This window comes from Babesia bovis, chromosome 1, assembly GCF_000165395.2.
Source record: "Babesia bovis T2Bo chromosome 1, whole genome shotgun sequence".
Lineage (NCBI taxonomy): Eukaryota > Apicomplexa > Aconoidasida > Piroplasmida > Babesiidae > Babesia > Babesia bovis.
In genome coordinates, this window is record NC_067396.1 from 37,640 (window position 1) to 55,435 (window position 17,796).

The 17,796-nt window shown below is 36.6% G+C and overlaps 8 protein-coding genes across 8 annotated transcripts; 5 read left to right on the forward strand and 3 right to left on the reverse strand.

Annotated features, from left to right (window-relative positions):
* Positions 1–1,642: 1,642 nt before the first annotated feature.
* BBOV_I001450 (RNA recognition motif domain containingprotein) lies at positions 1,643–2,908 on the reverse strand. The gene is made up of 4 exons (XM_051767030.1): positions 2,813–2,908; positions 2,691–2,774; positions 2,573–2,651; positions 1,643–2,536 (listed from the first exon to the last, which is right to left on the reverse strand). Exons 2-4 carry the CDS (start codon positions 2,722–2,724, stop codon positions 1,849–1,851), a joined length of 801 nt encoding a protein of 266 aa, XP_051622955.1. The 5' UTR covers positions 2,725–2,774; positions 2,813–2,908; the 3' UTR covers positions 1,643–1,848.
* A 143-nt stretch (positions 2,909–3,051) lies between these two features.
* Positions 3,052–4,729, forward strand: BBOV_I001460 (Restriction endonuclease-like superfamily protein). The gene is made up of 10 exons (XM_051767444.1): positions 3,052–3,212; positions 3,255–3,380; positions 3,415–3,489; positions 3,524–3,677; positions 3,713–3,793; positions 3,831–3,991; positions 4,029–4,157; positions 4,194–4,421; positions 4,460–4,555; positions 4,590–4,729. Exons 1-10 carry the CDS (start codon positions 3,097–3,099, stop codon positions 4,726–4,728), a joined length of 1,305 nt encoding a protein of 434 aa, XP_051622956.1. The 5' UTR covers positions 3,052–3,096; the 3' UTR covers position 4,729.
* A 2-nt stretch (positions 4,730–4,731) lies between these two features.
* On the reverse strand, positions 4,732–6,113 carry BBOV_I001470 (Adenosine/AMP deaminase family protein). The gene is made up of 6 exons (XM_001608749.2): positions 5,883–6,113; positions 5,722–5,847; positions 5,612–5,688; positions 5,452–5,578; positions 4,952–5,417; positions 4,732–4,917 (listed from the first exon to the last, which is right to left on the reverse strand). The coding sequence occupies exons 1-6, from the start codon at positions 6,027–6,029 to the stop codon at positions 4,772–4,774; spliced, it is 1,089 nt and encodes a 362-aa protein (XP_001608799.1). The 5' UTR covers positions 6,030–6,113; the 3' UTR covers positions 4,732–4,771.
* Positions 6,114–6,618: 505 nt separating this feature from the next.
* On the forward strand, positions 6,619–7,692 carry BBOV_I001480 (putative proteasome alpha 5 subunit). The gene is made up of 4 exons (XM_001608750.2): positions 6,619–6,643; positions 6,679–7,037; positions 7,073–7,282; positions 7,316–7,692. Exons 1-4 carry the CDS (start codon positions 6,630–6,632, stop codon positions 7,483–7,485), a joined length of 753 nt encoding a protein of 250 aa, XP_001608800.1. The 5' UTR covers positions 6,619–6,629; the 3' UTR covers positions 7,486–7,692.
* Positions 7,453–10,128, forward strand: BBOV_I001490 (uncharacterized protein). The gene is made up of 4 exons (XM_001608751.2): positions 7,453–7,648; positions 7,963–9,028; positions 9,065–9,498; positions 9,536–10,128. The coding sequence occupies exons 1-4, from the start codon at positions 7,527–7,529 to the stop codon at positions 9,852–9,854; spliced, it is 1,941 nt and encodes a 646-aa protein (XP_001608801.2). The 5' UTR covers positions 7,453–7,526; the 3' UTR covers positions 9,855–10,128.
* Positions 10,129–12,338: 2,210 nt separating this feature from the next.
* BBOV_I001500 (putative integral membrane protein) lies at positions 12,339–14,382 on the forward strand. Its single transcript, XM_001608752.1, has one exon. It carries the CDS (start codon positions 12,717–12,719, stop codon positions 14,349–14,351), a length of 1,635 nt encoding a protein of 544 aa, XP_001608802.1. The 5' UTR covers positions 12,339–12,716; the 3' UTR covers positions 14,352–14,382.
* Positions 14,383–14,418: 36 nt separating this feature from the next.
* On the reverse strand, positions 14,419–15,019 carry BBOV_I001510 (ribosomal protein L33). Its single transcript, XM_001608753.2, has 3 exons — positions 14,926–15,019; positions 14,705–14,881; positions 14,419–14,668 (listed from the first exon to the last, which is right to left on the reverse strand). Exons 2-3 carry the CDS (start codon positions 14,869–14,871, stop codon positions 14,449–14,451), a joined length of 387 nt encoding a protein of 128 aa, XP_001608803.2. The 5' UTR covers positions 14,872–14,881; positions 14,926–15,019; the 3' UTR covers positions 14,419–14,448.
* Positions 15,020–15,093: 74 nt separating this feature from the next.
* Positions 15,094–17,793, forward strand: BBOV_I001520 (Sad1 / UNC-like C-terminal family protein). The gene has a single exon (XM_001608754.2). It carries the CDS (start codon positions 15,122–15,124, stop codon positions 17,786–17,788), a length of 2,667 nt encoding a protein of 888 aa, XP_001608804.1. The 5' UTR covers positions 15,094–15,121; the 3' UTR covers positions 17,789–17,793.
* Positions 17,794–17,796: the final 3 nt, after the last annotated feature.

Here is a 17,796-nt window from a genome sequence, read left to right on the forward strand (position 1 = left end):
ATCTATTTCATTTGTTTTTATTTGTGTTTTATAGGATTTGTACATTCACGAATATATATTTCATTATTTAGCTAAAGTATGTTCAACAAAAATTTAAAGGTATTTTTATGTACTTATATAATTAATATCTTAGTTAAATTTCGGGTTTTATACATTACGAACGTTCAAATTGTAATATTCACCGATTTATTATACATGCTACATCGTATCTAATTTATCAAATGAGTTTATGCTTGATATAATAATTGTATAACATCTATCAGCTATATTTTAATGATCAAACTACTATTTTTGTTTGTGTTTTTATAAGAATATTAATTAGATTTTTATGTTAATCTATTATATGTACAAATCACTCCATTGTGGTCTTACTGTTTGTAGATTTTTTCCAATTTGTTATGCACATAATACAGTGCTGTTGTTAATTGTATTTGTATCATATGATGGATGCTACTTAATGGTCTCATCATTTATTTTAAATAAAACATAGCACAGTAGTAGTTAAGATTATGTTATAATTTGCTATTATATTAGGGAGTCATAATATTAAAAAAAAATATAGCGATTTTAAATGACATCTGTAGGGTAAATTGCAATATAGGGCTGTGTTATTAGAAACATATGTACTTTATTTTAGTAGAGGAGGCATCATGTAATTTGGTAGATGTTTTATCACTTATCATTTTGTATTGTTTGTTTTTTCATAACAAAGGGAAATGTTTCGTTCTCGTTTAACAACTAATTCAAACAGATAAGCTACAGATTATAACAAAGGATTAATTTTATGGCTGTATTGAACATCAATAAGACAACATCAAGCAATGAAAGAACAAAACGTTGTGGATTTCCTAATGGATTGTGTTAAATGAAAATGAACGTAGGAAACTAGTTGAGCAGAACCTTCTTGCGTGTGGTTGCATCTTTCACAAGTAGATAAACTGATCACTCGACTATTTTAGGGATTATCATTTCATGAATAACATACGTATTATGAATGTTATCTACTTTCGTATATTTCAATGTGAATGTTGTGAGCAATTGCAGATCAATATTTCGTTCATTATTCACCAAATATTAAAAATACACATTTGATATCATAGCGAATATTGTACTAAATAGAGACCATATAACAGTGCCATTAGCTCATTCGTTTACACTGACTACTTAATAAGTTCAGATTTGATCAACAATTCTCAAGCATGCCACTACAAATCTTAAATGAGCAAATAATCATACGATATCATTATTCTTTTGTATAGGATCAACAGATTCAACCATGTTTTGATTATGAAGCAAATGTTGGAAGTCCGCAACATATATGCTAGTGAAAACAGGAAGAGTTATTGACATAGCCACCGACGAGGTAGCAATGAATCGTTCAAGTTTCCCATATAGTATTCTCACATAGGACTGTTTCAATTTACATTCTACTATATGTGTAACGTTGATTAGATGTTCATTCAACGCACGTAATAGCTGTAACAAACCTATAAATTTCCTTAAAACACTCATGTTCATGATATATAATTAATCTTACAATGGTACAATTAAGATCCCAGAAAACATTGATGTATCAAGTAACCTAATCGTGAGAAGTTATAACAAAACAGCAGAAGCTAATTGATTTGATGACATTTGTTATCCTACCACCTAAAAAGTAACGCACAATATAATACGATGAGGTAATGCTCATCTGACCCTCCAAAAATATTATGGAATTTGTAGTTGATTGGTATGCTACCCATGTTAATGCGATTGAGTGGAGGATAACGCTGCCAAGTAGAGACCAACTTCAAGTAACATATGATGCGAAGTTGCTCAAAGTGTCAGGGAAAACAGTAATTATCATCACATGTTCATTTTTAGCCCCAATATATAATACTTCAATATGCTTGACAAATTATCATTGCGGGAAAACCTCATATTCGTTGACATACCTGAGTTTATCATATTCACATTCAGTAATAGCTTAGCATGTGTGAGAACCGAATCAAAATTTGAATGAGATCGAATCACATGACGACTGTTAACGGTGGACTCCATCATTCGTTCATCAATAAAATTTATTAGTTCTGCAACATGTAGCATATTCATGTTACTGATAATAGAAAATAATTCCTCGTTGAACATACGACCATTAGAATCCACCATAATATCATCGGGTCTGAGTCGTTTTTGAGATGCATTTTGCAGTAAAGTGGATAGGTATTCCGGTGAATTAAAAGAAATGCGATTACCGTCAATAAGTTCGGCCACATTCTGATCAGCATGGGTATTGATGCTGCCATTTCCTTCCGAGGAAAGGACGGAAGGTAGTACACTAGAGACAGTTACAGGTTTTTGGATGTTGGCAGCAGCAGTTACCAATTCGGAGTATCGCTTTCGAAGAACTTCATCACAAAAATCAACTTTAAGTATCCTACCATGAATCTCCTTCCCTAAAAGACGCTTGAAGGCCGCAACTGCCTCCCAGTCATAGCGATATTCCACATGAGCATACCCTTTACTTTTATTCGTTTGCCTGTCCTTTCGTATACTGTGATAATATAAAAATGCAATAATCAAAACTTACATGGCGAATCTTATGTTACCACAACCTTGAAGTATATTTCGCAATTCGATTTCGGTGATCTCGTATGGCAGATTTCCTACTACAGCAACAGTATATGCACAATTATAGAACCACGTACCAAACAATTTGATATTTTTTGCTTTATCATTCATGGCGTAGAATCAACCATATTTCCTTCTGACTTGACACGGATATATATTTTCTATAAAATGTGTAAATGACATCTGTTGGCACCGATACCTTAACACACCATGACAAAAAATATGACTCCCTACATTTTTTGATGAACGAACAATTATTCTCTATAGTATGCATATGGCTACACATATGGTTTGTGTCTCATCGTCACTCGCAATCCTCATAAGCGAGAAGAGTATTACGTTGACAAAATGTGTCTAATAACAGAATCTTGTACACATCTATTGCTATATTACCAAGCGCTATATAATTACTCTTTAAAAAACCACCAATAATTTTTGGACCATCATTTACACCACCCATGTAGAAACACTCTTCATATTATAATGGCTGTGCTAAGAGCCAGGGAAGCAATTATATTAAGATCTATCAGACATGAATCAAGGATCCGTCAAATAGGTAGAAGGATACATAAACGCTTTCGGTCTTGGACCCAGCAAAGGTAAAATCTTTGATTATTACTGATCTTCACTTGCTGACATAGAACAAGAAAATATTGGATGCCACAAAAAGTTTCACTCCATGCACCTGTCGATATTATGGACAGCTGGTCTATATCAGCAGTGGTACAAAAAGCGGCAACTGTAAGAAAACACGATTCCCATATGTGGTAATTTTTACAATTGACATAACAAAATGATCAGGTATAATTTCGGTAATAGAGTCATAGAGCTAGCACCAACTTTATGCCCACAACAGATTGGCTATATATATTACGGGTCTGTTTATATAATAATTCTACAATTTCTACAGTTATGGTAAAAGTCGATTCTACAATAAACATTTTTATGAGAAAATTTCGGAATATTCTGCACCACTATTGAGCAACTTTCCTAGCAGTAGCTTGATGTGCGTGGTTTGGTGTTTGAGTAGACTACAGCTTAGGCAAACTGCATTTCTAAATAGAGTGAGTTATACCATCTTCATATGAGAACAATGTAGCTAGCTTCTGTCGTAGCGGATAAATTTGACTCTCTACGTACAACAGATCTAATGAAAATATGTGACGGTTTGGCCAGGTTGGTAGGTTTCACATTTGTTTGCTCGATTCTTTGTTTAGGATATAACCACGCCTTACCTCAAACAACAGATTGCTGACAAAATGATTGGGCGACTAGACAGTTTATATGCACAAGATTTCAGAAATGCCATGAACGACGTTACATTGTTTCACATGTACGATGAAAATACCCAAATATACATAATGGAACGTTTTCCCAGGTATATTATTCACTTGTAAACCAATTGGATATTACAGAATTTTCATATGTGCTAGAGCTAATACTTTGAGACAGGCACTTTCTTGTGCCCTCGTTGTCCGTGTTATGTTGCAAAATGTATGGTTAAAGTTGAACCAATCTACACGTAACTTCTACACAAGACTCAGGTAAAACGGAAGGATAATTCATAATTGCTAATACAGCACTCGAACAATACAACAATCGGAACGCAGCCCTTCATTATTTCATTGGGATGTGTCCTCCACTTTAGCTGAGCTGGGCATACAACATCGCAATACTTTCTATTGGGGATGCTACTGGATAGATATAGGAGAAGTACGTGATCGTCAAAATTGTTGGTTCGTGGACGGCCCGTGCTGCTTTTATTCTGGTACCACAAAATACACAAACAAGGTGAAACTACAACACAGGTTAGGAAGATGACCATTGGAATCCTCATATGTTTTAGTGTTCTCAAAAAGCTTGGATGGAACATTCGTCGAATACCATGGTTTCAATGGGTTGACGTCATGAGAGACCAACAAGAAAGAAAAGCATTTGTAAAGTGAGTATACTAACGGGCCATTTACTATTTTTAGATATATTAGGGAACGTCAACCACAAAAGGATTTGGTGGATGATGAAGCTTTAAGTTGTGTGGAACTGAATGAAAAATTGAACACAATAAAACAACTTCACACAAAGTCTAAAAGAACCTTAACCCAATTATCCAATTAGTCCATACATAGATAGCGTATATAGTGATGTGCAAACGTTTGCATTATATGTTTGCGTTAGGGAAGTATGCTTTCTTGAGGGTCAATTTTGCCTCTTTGCTAAGGAATGACTTTTCTAATGCCCATGTATTCATCTTAACGAAATCTGCATATCCAAATCCTAAATGGGTGAACAGCAGATCATATTCCTCTGTATATTTGTTACGACATGCTTATGAACTAACCGTGTAGGCTGTTGGTCATCATCATAGGATCATCGGTATTGATACACACCTTAACACCAGCATCATATATCTTCCTAATTGGGTGATCCGACATATTAATTGATGGGTTGGTAATCCAATTCGACTTTGGACAAACCTCTAGTATAACATCCTCATCTATCAACCTCTTCATCATTTCGGGTGATTTGGCACATTCAATACCATGACCTATACGTTTGGCACCAAAGTCAAGAGCCATTGCCAAACGTTCATTACAATCAGGTGGCGTTTCTCCTGCATGAAGAGTGAGATTAACGCCGGCATCTACAAGACGCTTGAATTGATCCGCAAATGGTGCAAAGTCGGCAGGATATCCCGCATTGTCAAAACCAATAAATTTGTCACGATGCTTGAAAAAGTAATCAACTGATTCTGAAAACGGGAACTGATCATGGATACCTATCTCACCAATATATATTGCTCCAACCTGTAAGCTACATATGGCCACAACAACAAATTACCTCGAATGGTGTCTTTATTTGTTTTTTAGCTTGCTCCATACCAGACAGAACATCATTAACCACCTCATCATACGAATAACCACATCCTTCGGCAAGGTAAGCCGGGGAAAACCTGAACTCCAATCCCCTAGACAATATTACAATATGACAGAATACTCACACTACACCTTCCCTGTATTTAGCAAGAATAGCTTCCTTAGATGAGCGTTCGAGGATTTTTGAATTGTTTGCAAAAACCTACTGTTAGTTAGAAGAGATAAAAACACTTACTTTACATATCATACGTGTCTTATCGATGAATTCCACTAAATCCTTAATTTTGTAATTACATATAATATTTTGCAAGATATCTTGTTCGGTTAGACGATCATTTTCATCCGCATAATCGTTATATATCTAGAATCATTTTCACGAGGTTAAAGAGAACATACGTCAATTAACTTATTAACAGGGCATGCAATGTCTCCATGCATATGAAGCTCCATCTTTGGCATCTTCTTCCATATAGATTTCCGCTCCCATTCTCCCATCTTCTGGAGTTCGGCGTTAGTGGGATATACATCCATTGTTTTCAACATTGTTGGAATCAAAGTATTCAAATGAATCAAAATGTTAAACGATTTATGTTCGTAAAAATTTGCAACTCTACATCAACTTATTAGAAGTAACACAGGAATGTAAATGATATCAGGAAGATCAGCCACACACGTGGAGTATCATAAATGCTTTCCTGAAAAAAGAAAAAATCATTCATTTAACCGTATACAGGGGATATTCGGATTCATTTCCCTCCTATTTGAACACACTATATTATTGAAATGATGTTTGGTTGGGTTTATGCTGTGACGATTCCGATGCATCCTCCCATGGTTACATATATGCACAGGTGTAATCTAAAAGGCGAAGGGTTATATAAAGACCACTAGAATGGAATAATAAATGGTTATGATCTATGTTGGTTCGCAGATGTGGTATAATATGAATAGAAAAAATATTTAAAAGTGGCAAACCAAAAGTGTGAAATGCCACAAGCAGGGTCACACATGGAAACCGCACTCAGTGATTATCAAGGAAGTTGAAATAGAACATATAATCCCTTTTATTTTAGAAATAAACGATATACCCCAGGAATCCTCTGAGACACACCATAGACAGGCAATGTGTTAATCATATCAAATATGTTTACAGCTAGGTAAGATTGCAAAGCAAGAAACCAATTTTATTCAGGAACGAATATGATAGGGGTGTAAATACCTTTTCTCCCGAGGGGAGAATCTTTCAGGTGGAATATGCCCTAGGGGCCATTAAACTTGGAAGTACAGCACTTGCAATCGCAACTAAAGAAGGCGTCATTTTTGCGTCTGAACACCGTGTAAATTCACCGCTAATGGAATCGGTTTCATTGGAAAAAATAATGGAAATCGACACTCACATCGGATGCACAATGAGTGGTCTAATTGCAGACGCTCGCACGCTAATTGACCATGGCCGCTTGGAGTGTGCAAACCATAGATTTGTATACAATGAACCTTTGGCTATAAGGTCCTGTGTTGAGTCAATAGCGGATATGGCTCTCGACTTCTCAGGTAGTGCTTTTTTCCAGAGCCGTTATTTTATGTAGATATATTTGATACAAGAAAAAAGAAAACCATGAGTAGACCTTTTGGTGTTGCGCTACTGGTAGGCGGAATCGACATAGATGGCCCCTCTATTTGGTGTGTCGACCCCTCTGGGACCAGTATCAAATATAAAGCATCGGCAATAGGTTCTGCTCAGGAAGGTGCGGAATCCGTACTACAAGAAAGATATAGAGATGATATGAGTTTCAGAGGTGAGTAAAAGGGGAATGTGTGAACATATATAGATGCCGAGCTGCTTGTACTGGAAGTACTCCGCCAGGTTATGAAAGATCAGATGACGACTAAAAACATTGAAATGGCTCGCATAAAAATTCATGACAGACAATTCAGGGAATATACAGAGGATGAAATTGGTGAAATTATTCAAGATTTACCACAAATGGAGAATATGTAATCCTAATAATAGTACAATGAGACACAAATGAGACACGATTAATGTGCCGAGCCAAACATACCGTATCACATAATAAAATGGGCTGCTGTATTAGTAGGGCGCCAAAATTAAATAAAGGCGAATCTCTTTCAGTGGCGGCAAAGGATAATTATAGCGTAAAACCGTAAGTTTTTTCTGGGTTTTCAGGGATATGGCCGTTCACCACACGTTCATTATTCACATTTCTTACAATCACGTATAAAAGTTTTAACTAACTGTTTACTGTTTCGTCAAATATATACTAACATCCAATAAGAATTATTTGTTGCATACAGACATGATTTATGGTTCACTCCTGTATTATATGCAATCACAAGGGGAAACATTGTCAGACCATGCGGTTATATATATATATATATATATATATATATATATATACAATAATATATCTTTCATGCGTAACGCTGTTTCATGATGCCTTTAATATATGCTTTACAGAAAACCTGGAGACATATCACCACGAGCTACTGAAGACGTCGAGATAAAACAGCAGGTCGTTAAAGAGGAGCTGCCATCTAACGTAAAGGTGATAAATGTGAAGAGTCCAGTGAATAAAAACAATGCGGACAAGGTGCAACGCCGAGTTATCGCTGTATCGTCAACGTTTGGCGATATACCAATACGCAAATCAAATAACATATCAGAAAAGGGTTGGTGGGAACGGGATGAACCTGATGAATTAAAAAACACGATTAAGAAACCGAGTGATGTGGAGAAGAATATGCTTCATGGAGAACCCATAGATAATCGTGTTAGATCAAACGCGGCTGTTATAGAGGAACGGCCCATCGCTTTTAAAGACAGAAGCGTGAGATCTACATATACGATATCAGATGAAATAGTTAAACCTGCACACACAACACACTCAATAACCAATACTCCATCATCATCATCATTAAAGACGGAAGGGAGGATTGATACAAATGAACAGACGGTAGAATCTAATCACGCAACTTTTCGTATACAGACATCTCCAAAAGAGTTGTATCATACGACAAGAGATGATATCGAATTATCAAAGGGTAGAGATGATTTTAACGTTGAAATAAAGGACTCGTCTTCAACCACTCCTCGTGGATGTGACAATGATTCATTTTCCGTGCGAAAAAATTCAGATATACGTGGGACCGATTCAGTATCCCACTTAATAGTTAACAAGATGTCACATATGACCAGTGGAAGCCATACCCCTGTGACGCCGGTAGGGCACAACGGATCAAATACTCCACCACGTAGAGATATCATGAATAACGAGACAGAAGCCGAAATAAAAAGATCTATAGAGCGGATAATAGATGAAGGAATAACGGCTGAATCATCAATGGGAATAGAACCTACGGAGGATTGGAATAAAGATAGTCGCAATGTTAACGTTGTTGCAAGAGGCAAAACTTTCACTTCTGCTGCAGATGAAGTTGATACCGCTAGCTTAAAACCAGTAAGACCCAGAGCAAGACCTGTACCTCTGAGAAGGGGCACTACAAGAATACCACCTAAACGCAGGGTAGGAATTTATAACAGACCATTTAATATAACATAGGTGGAAACAGCGAAACCCACAGGAGCATCAGCATCAAAATTATTAGAAAAAACTGTAAACTTAAGTGAGCTGAAGTGGAATGAGATAATCAAATGCCATACGGAAATATGCAATATAACTGACAAGCATCCGGAGCTATTTTCGGAATGCGATCCCGACTCATTGATTATGGCTGTGCGTGCCATTGTATCCCACGCCAATAGTGGGAGATCAAACCTATCAAATAGCGGTATTGTATGCTTAGGCCACTTATATAAGTCGTTGGGAACCACTCTAGGCCAACTACTACCCGGTGTTTTAGATATATGTGTAAGGAAGGCAGCTTCTGGATCACCAGAATTCATTTGTGCCTCGGCGAACCTTACATTGAGCAAAATATGCCTTTCTAGTTCAGCAGCTAAAGTGTCTGCGATACTCTTGAAGCTATACAAGACGTAAGTATGATTAGACGGTATCTACATCACGATACAGAAATAAATCGGCTCACCTTACAATCCTAAATTGTATGATCATTTTGCTGGATAGTATCGGTCCTAATACAACGCAGCTCAAACATTTAGAAGATATCGTTGACATGTGCCTTTCTTCACTGAAGGCTGGGAGCATAACTTTAAGAAATGCTGCAAAAATATTGATTGCTTTAATCAACGATCAAAAAGATATAATAAAATTATTGGGTAAAATGCGCAGAGGACCAGATGCCGTTCGATTGGTGACCACGGCTCTAAGGAAGTACAATTACGAAGAGAAACTTAAGTATCTACAGCGCTTGACATCGGAGGCAATTTGATAATGCAATATGCGTTTGATTGAAGTGGTAAGGCATATTCTATTAATTCATATTCAGAGGCTGATGAGAATATACGCAACACTGTCATTGGATGAGTTTCCCACGCATCACAGGGATTCATGCCGTTAACAGCAATTTACCCATAACTACCCATCACCTTATGTGGCAGAGTTGATGTCGGCAATAATAATCCCACACATAATACATTCGATGTTAGTTCCGCTCATTTATGTCCCACCGCTTCCTGCACTGGATAAATTTGTGGCCTTAACATTTTGAACAATGGATACTTAAATATTACATATTTATGTAGATTTAGGTGTCTAATGTAAACACAGCACAATGCAATCCCAAACCATTCATAACGCGGATCCATTAATCGAAAAAGATGAATCATGTATACCTTATATGCGTTTACATGCAGATCTTTTTCAGCATTTCCTTTGGAATTAGATTGATCTTTAGGGAACTAAATAAGCAAATGAAATGATAAATGATAAATAATAAAACAAAACTTTGTTTTTGATTTCATCAAAAATTGTCACCTGAATTATTATCATACTTCATATATGCTCTCAACGTCGTTAGAATTCAATACTTTAGTTTAACATTGTATTGAGAACATTACTCTAAGATATCCATTTTTACGTCATCATCGAGGACATTTGAACAAAATCTTCATGGGAAGTAACTGTAACTTGGTATGAAATTCACATCTCCCATCCCATATCCCTCAGTTCGGGTAAAATGAATACCATTTTTGAACCTCCGGAAATCCTACAATGTTTACTACGTCACCAAGATATCAACACTGAGGACAGATTTATTCACCATTAAATAATTCAGCAATTGACTAACAAATTGATTTCCACTGCGCTTGGAAATCACAATCTTTTTGGTGCTATATCCACAGTCGCTTGTTAGACATGGGAGCAACGCCTTTGTGAACAATACCCAAGATCTATTTGAATTATACATTATGTGCAATGTTATTGGTAGCATGGCTAATTCATTTGCGTTTATATTATTGGTCATTGTTGTTTTTCAATGTATGTTTGACGCTTGCGCAGGGCGTAAAATAGCATAACTAGATCATCCCTTTTTGAAATGAATTGATGATAGGCGAACGTGGTTTGAGTCATAATGGGTAATACGTCTTTGCAACAATCGAATTCTACCAAAGTATATACTATGTAAGGTGTCCAGCGGTTTAACCTCGGATATTTTTGTAATTTACGAGATAAAAAACGTATATTTAGTCCCGTGATTTGGGTTACTTTGTCTATGATCAAACCTTGTGCGACATTGGGAAATTTGTAAATATCGAATCCTTCAATACGTTTTTACATATGAAAACATGTTTCATTGTACATGGATTGATCTTAGAGACATTCTTAATAGTCGATTCAATACAATTAAGACTTCATTGGGTAAACAAATGATAGAAATAATGTTGATTTTGTGCGCCATGCATATAAAAAAATTTTATCGATAATGCATAAAATCATAGCCATACAGAACATAGGACATACAGTTTCTTCATTCGGTCCATAGTTCCTAATTATCTGTTTTATAAAACAATATTTGACTGAATGGGATTTTGAAAGTTCCAATATTAACACGACTAACGATCATGTGGTATTCTACGATACTGGGATAATCCACTAACAATCATGGAGAATATGGGCCATCCATAAATTATACAGTAGCTAGATGATAGGACAGTACAGCCAATTTGTCGAGAATCACAAATTTTAAAAATTCGTTCAGTTGTAAGACAGTATTTACTCATACTGAAAGCCGAGACACAACGGTATCAATCAAAATTGTCGAATTTACGGCAACTCAGAGTGCCGATAATTCATGGTGTTTGATTGACTTAACCAAAACGTAAAATTAATAGTGAACTTGCTCAATTGCACGTCTCCCATCCACCTATCTGTGGATACACAGGACAATTTGCTTCCAATCATTGATAGGATAATGCTCCATCTACGCTAGTAATTGCAATCTAATAAATGGATCTAACAGCTTCATCACTTCTATTATACCATTTAAAAGTCTATAAAGTTACATCATCTCCGTGAAGTATACAACAATTAAAGTATATGTTCACTATTATATATATAAGCCCAAATTGCCACTCTTTATAACATGACAGAGGTTTTCTAAAAATGTCTGAATATAGTAATCTTAGATAATCATAGAAGATCTTAATCATAATAACCGTTCGAAGTTAAGCATAAAAATATGCCAGGATCGCGCCAACAAATGGCGAATTAGATGGTATCCATGAGTGTTCACCCATGATACCGTTTTAAATCACAATCATTCAAAAATAGCCATATAGTAATTGATTAAGATATAAAGAATATACAGAAGCACACGAAGGTGAAATGGGTCATATACGTTACCAGGAGAACACCATTTAGGCTTTTGCTTACACAATTTAATGCCATTGACTGCCAATACACAAATAGATTTTACTACTTCCACATAGAACAAGATGTGTAGCACTATTATCTTTCATTGAAGAATAATTATTTTACACATCATACATGTCATTGACTTTTGCTAAAAGGCATCCAACATAGCGCTTAAATATAATAAATATTTATAAAATTCTATCAATAAATCCAGTAATTCTATATAGGCGTCGAGCGTTGAATTTGGCACGCTTGTGGATGGTTGTACAATTTAACCACAAGACAAGTTATGCGGAATGAAGGATAGTTAACCATCCGTTTGGTATAATAGGGATCAATGTATGCATGAAACACATATTTATTGGATCGTAGAAAACAGTGTAGCAGAGGATTTAGACGCAGTTCGGCGATTATATCATGCTTTCTATTCTCTACAATGGAGGCGTATAATGCCTTGACATCTCATATGGAAGAGAATAAACACTTAGGATTTAATGTACACGCTTATGAATTTGGCAATGAAAACCATACTGAACACGAACGTGATCATATTCGACCAATTTCTTATAATTCAGATCGTAATACAGTATCTAACACATGTAATACTGACATAAAATGCGTATCTAACGACGGATTACACAGCATACGGGATACAGACTCATATAAGCATGAAATTAATGACGACAAAATAAATGTAATACGCATGAGGGCAGAAGCAACTAATCGGTCACAAATTAGCAGTTTGGCATCGATGCTCAGTGAAAAACATAATCCCAATGACAGATTTGTTTACAATCACATAAAAGTGACGGAAGAAGGTGGATCAAAAAACAGGCATCATAGGTTGGATAATAACCGGACACGTTACCCACCGACGCCGGATACATTGAATTTCGTTGACGATGAGCAATGCATATCTACCGTATATACTATAGTTGCTCTTGGGTTTATGCTACTCGCTTTGCTTGTCCCGGCAATTTTCCACGTCTGCTGTCAGTTCAGATTGTATGGGAGCCTGTCGCAGATATATGAACGTATGAAAAATCCTGAAACAAGCAAAATTGGGGGTGCTTATATACAGAAAGGAGCTCAAGTTTTAGTTGATCACATAAGAGAATTCGAAAACTTTTTTTTCATTGGGATATTTCTATATCTGTGCATTCAAATAATCGGTTTTTATGTGACCCAGACGCGTATTCGCTTCTACCTGTGGCGTCTATGTTTGCTCTCTGTCGAACTGTCAAAGCACGAATTTTTATACGGAAGCAAACAACGTGCTGTAGAACACTTTTCGGACTATGGAAAGCGCATATATCGTGGTCAGCCACAAGCCTGCCGACAAACGGAAAAAAGTTTGGTGAAAGCCTTCGACGAGGCCTCGTCAAAATTTGACAACTACCACGTGGACGACATATGGAATAGAATAACATTCCTAAGATGTCGAATGATGTTATTGCGGATATACATCCCAATATTCATACATGCGGCCATATCAATTGGAACAGCTGCATTTGTCTATGATAGGCGATTTAGGATGTACCACAGGGTACCATTGGCCCACCCTGACATTATATCTAATCTTTATTGGTATGCTGCTATACAATATGAGGGATTCTGGTGCATTTTAGCCATGTTTATGATTAACATAGTCACGTGGCTATATCTCTGCAACATAAATCGCCACAAGATCCTATTTGGGTTGCTTGAAGAAGCACAAAGTCAGATAAGGGCGATAATTTTGGATTTTAGCAACAAGCTAGCGAAGGATATTTGGGATAACCAAATGTTGCTATTTTCTTCTACCATATATGCAATGGATTCGAACAAATCCAACCATCAGGCATCGTATGCTCCCGTGAGGCTAGAGACTTTGAGCAGCCAAATAAACTTCGGAAATATTGCTTCCAGTGATATAAAACGCCCTTGTCTTTGTCATTTTTTGTGTCTACCAGATATGGAAGACACCACTCAAGATGTACCATCCTTTATCGGAAGATCTCCATTTGAAGAATTGCATATCCCTCTTCTGGAACCAGGATTTCAAGATACACATAGAGGAGACATCGTATAACTGTAAAAATGCATTTATCTATTTAATTATCGTATCGATTAGGTAAATTTATATAGAACAGTTGAGATGAAGCCATTCTACCATTGTGCTATTCTATTCATCCCATGCGATTTTCCACTGCCCCTCTTGTATTAACCAGTCGGTTATAAATTTTGTCGAAGGGATTGAACCTCCCGTAATCATAGGCACGTTGAATCCTTGCTATTAAAGGCTTCATGTTTGTAGATTTTCCTGTAAACCTTGCATACTTAATGGAATGTTGAGAGGGTGGAGTACTCTTGGTTTTATTTCCTGCAATGCTTGTTTGGTAAAATACACTGCATAAGATGTGAAACAACATACACTAGACTAACACATGTCTATTCACGCGCGGGTCATACTTCCTTAGTGCCATTCGATGCCTTGATTTCAGCGGAGAAATATGTGTCAAATATACATAACCACTGTTTACACAACTATTCAATCGAACAAGTTGCCGTTTGCTGTTACAGCGGTAAAATATTCTGCTGAGCAACAACATCGAGTCCTATCTGTACAAGTAAATCAGAAGTATTCCACTTAATCAACTGCATACCTCATTTAAAATACCGTGATATATAAGAATTCATAACATTAGTTGAATTATCAGTTAATCAAACAGTCCTTCTGTTGTTTGTGCTATGTGCAAGACAACGACTCGATTGAAGCACTCTAGGATTACACATATGATATTATTGCATTTTCCCTACAACCGTGATGCGTGATTTACTTACCCTGAACGTACTTTTACGATGTCTATATTGCTTACACATAAACACAAAAAGAGATATGTAGTTCAGGTGATCTTCTGTATATTAACGTTATATGGGTGCTTAAGACACATATTTAATAGCTATCAGAGCGGTTATTTATCTGCTAATAGTGTGAAAGATGCAAAGAGATATAACTCTAAGACAGTTAAGGGTAAACCGTTTGACAGTCAGACATTCAAGTTGAAGGTAGATTTCTTATCTGAAGATGCAGGGGCTATCATTGTGGCACAATCCAAAGATATTTCACATTTGAAAAGCATTCAAAATGACGATCCAAATTCATATTTACTTGCTCCATGTCAGAAGACGGATTGGTTCATAATTTCTTTCCCCGAGCGTATTTCAGTAAAGTATGTAGCGTTCATCTCAAATGAATACTATGCTTCTACATATAAAACTATACGTATATCTAGGTCCTCGGTTTACCCAAGCGAAAAATGGCACATACTTGCAGAACTAGAGACGGAAATGGGTCAGAGTGAGATATTTGATTTATCCCTTTTGTGTGATAAAGGAGGGACTAAGGGCTGCTGGACTAAGTACATAAAAGTTGAATTTTTAGATTACCACAGATTTGAGGATAATTACTATTGTTCACTTACTAGCATGAAAGTATACGGAAGCACGGCAGTGGACTTGCTCGAAAGTGAGATCACTGACGATATCAATCCTTACAAAGGTACGAATGTACCATATGGCCAAAACACGGATAAAGTCACGGAAATAGCCACAATCCACATAAAAGAACCATCCAATGATAACAAATTACAACCAGGGTGGCCGGATAATTACAGTGGACGTGTCGTATTTGGAAAAAGCAAAAGAATCTCAAAATTGGTGTGCCCTGCTACAATTACTAACAAATATGATACAATTCATGTATTGCTTTTTAAATTTATGGCATCGTTGGCGAAACGTAAAGATCTGCATGGAATCAACCATAGGTTATATCCACGTATGAAAAGATTTATTTATGAGAAAGATTGCGGAGTTCGCAGTCTTTTATCATTCTGGAGCAATAATGCACTGCATCATGTTACCAATTGTAAGAGCAAGACTCGTTGCTGGAAGATGCTGTTTCATGTACAGCTTCCTTTGGACCACACTTGGTTTGAGAAGGTCATTTATAGGATGATAAAACAGGGATGGATCAAATTCAAAGTGCCTTGGACCTTTCGAGGAATTCTGAGCACACCAATTCTTCTCTGTGTACGTAGATATGGATTCTTGGGACGATTTACTTGTTATTACTACTTTTCATATACGTCATTCACGTTGACATCGAATCAAAAGATTGTTGGATACATTCCTACTCGTGTACCTGATTTATCCTTCAAGTGCATCTACATACTTTTCAGCGATAGGAAGTTGAAGAAGGTTGCCCCTGTCTCAAAGAAAGACATATCGGAGGTTTTTAATGGGCATACTTTCGTCAAAGGTACTAGAATGCTGATTGCGGACGATAGCATATCGTCCATCATACTTTCGCGCGACTTATGTGCCCTAACGATCAATGCACATATGTTCCAGAATGCTGACCATATGAAGTATTTGATGGATTTAGTTCTCAAATCATACGTCGCCTACAAAGATAATGTTGTATCCCGTGTTACAAAAGACTTGGGTTTAGTTAGACAGATTGCGAATTCATTAGATAGAAGCAACACAAACTTTACGAGATTGCATATAGATAACATGGATGGCAACCATGTTGGAGCAAAAGGAGATGGAAGTGGAGGAATATGGGAAAATATACCTGATTCCAATTTCATATCTGACCAACGTATAAAGGCTATGAAGGAAACGAAAGGCCACGAACATGTGTTATTGCAGATATCCGAGCGAGTTAAAGCATTGGAAAATATAGTGGCTGAGTTTAGGAAGAAGCAGGACAACAGCGATGTTACTCTCGGGTCATGTCTTGAGCATCTGCAGTATGTAGCCAACAAAGTTCAAAGACGTACGTACCAAACATTGAACGTGACCACGTACGGAAGGGATATCGATTCAGAGTTTTCCAAAATACTCAATATTTTGGGCATTAAACGATACCATATAATATATGTGGACGATCTTCCAAGGAAACCTGTTTTCAATAAGATGCTGCAGGAAAGAAAAATTGCCGGTTCATTTATCTTACAGACTGTGATTGTAGAAAAAGGATCATCGGCATTTAATAAATTGAAGGGGCAATGTTGCCACATTACTGGAGTGGTGCCTAAACAAAATAAGGGACGTTGCCACGTGATCATCGCACTCATAAAATTGAGCAAATATATGCCCATTTTAAGACGACTACAGGTTCTGGATTGTTGTAGACGATTTGGATGTGTCTGCATAAGATATAATCCACCGGATTCGTCATACTTGGTTTGGCTACCTCATTTTTCCGGCGCTGATGGCACTAAAATCGGATGCAGTCTAATGGGACCGTTATATTCATTCATTGTTTCATGCTCAAATCATATATTCGCACCTGTCATCGCATTTTTTGAACACATATCTTTGGCCATTTTCAACATATATACCCTATTTTTGTGTTTCTTCTTCTTTCAAGCTATTTGGTTTTATCGAGAAAGAAATACCAGGGTAATGATTTACGAAATGTCAAAGCATATCAAAAAGCTTAACCATCACACCGCTTAACAGACACA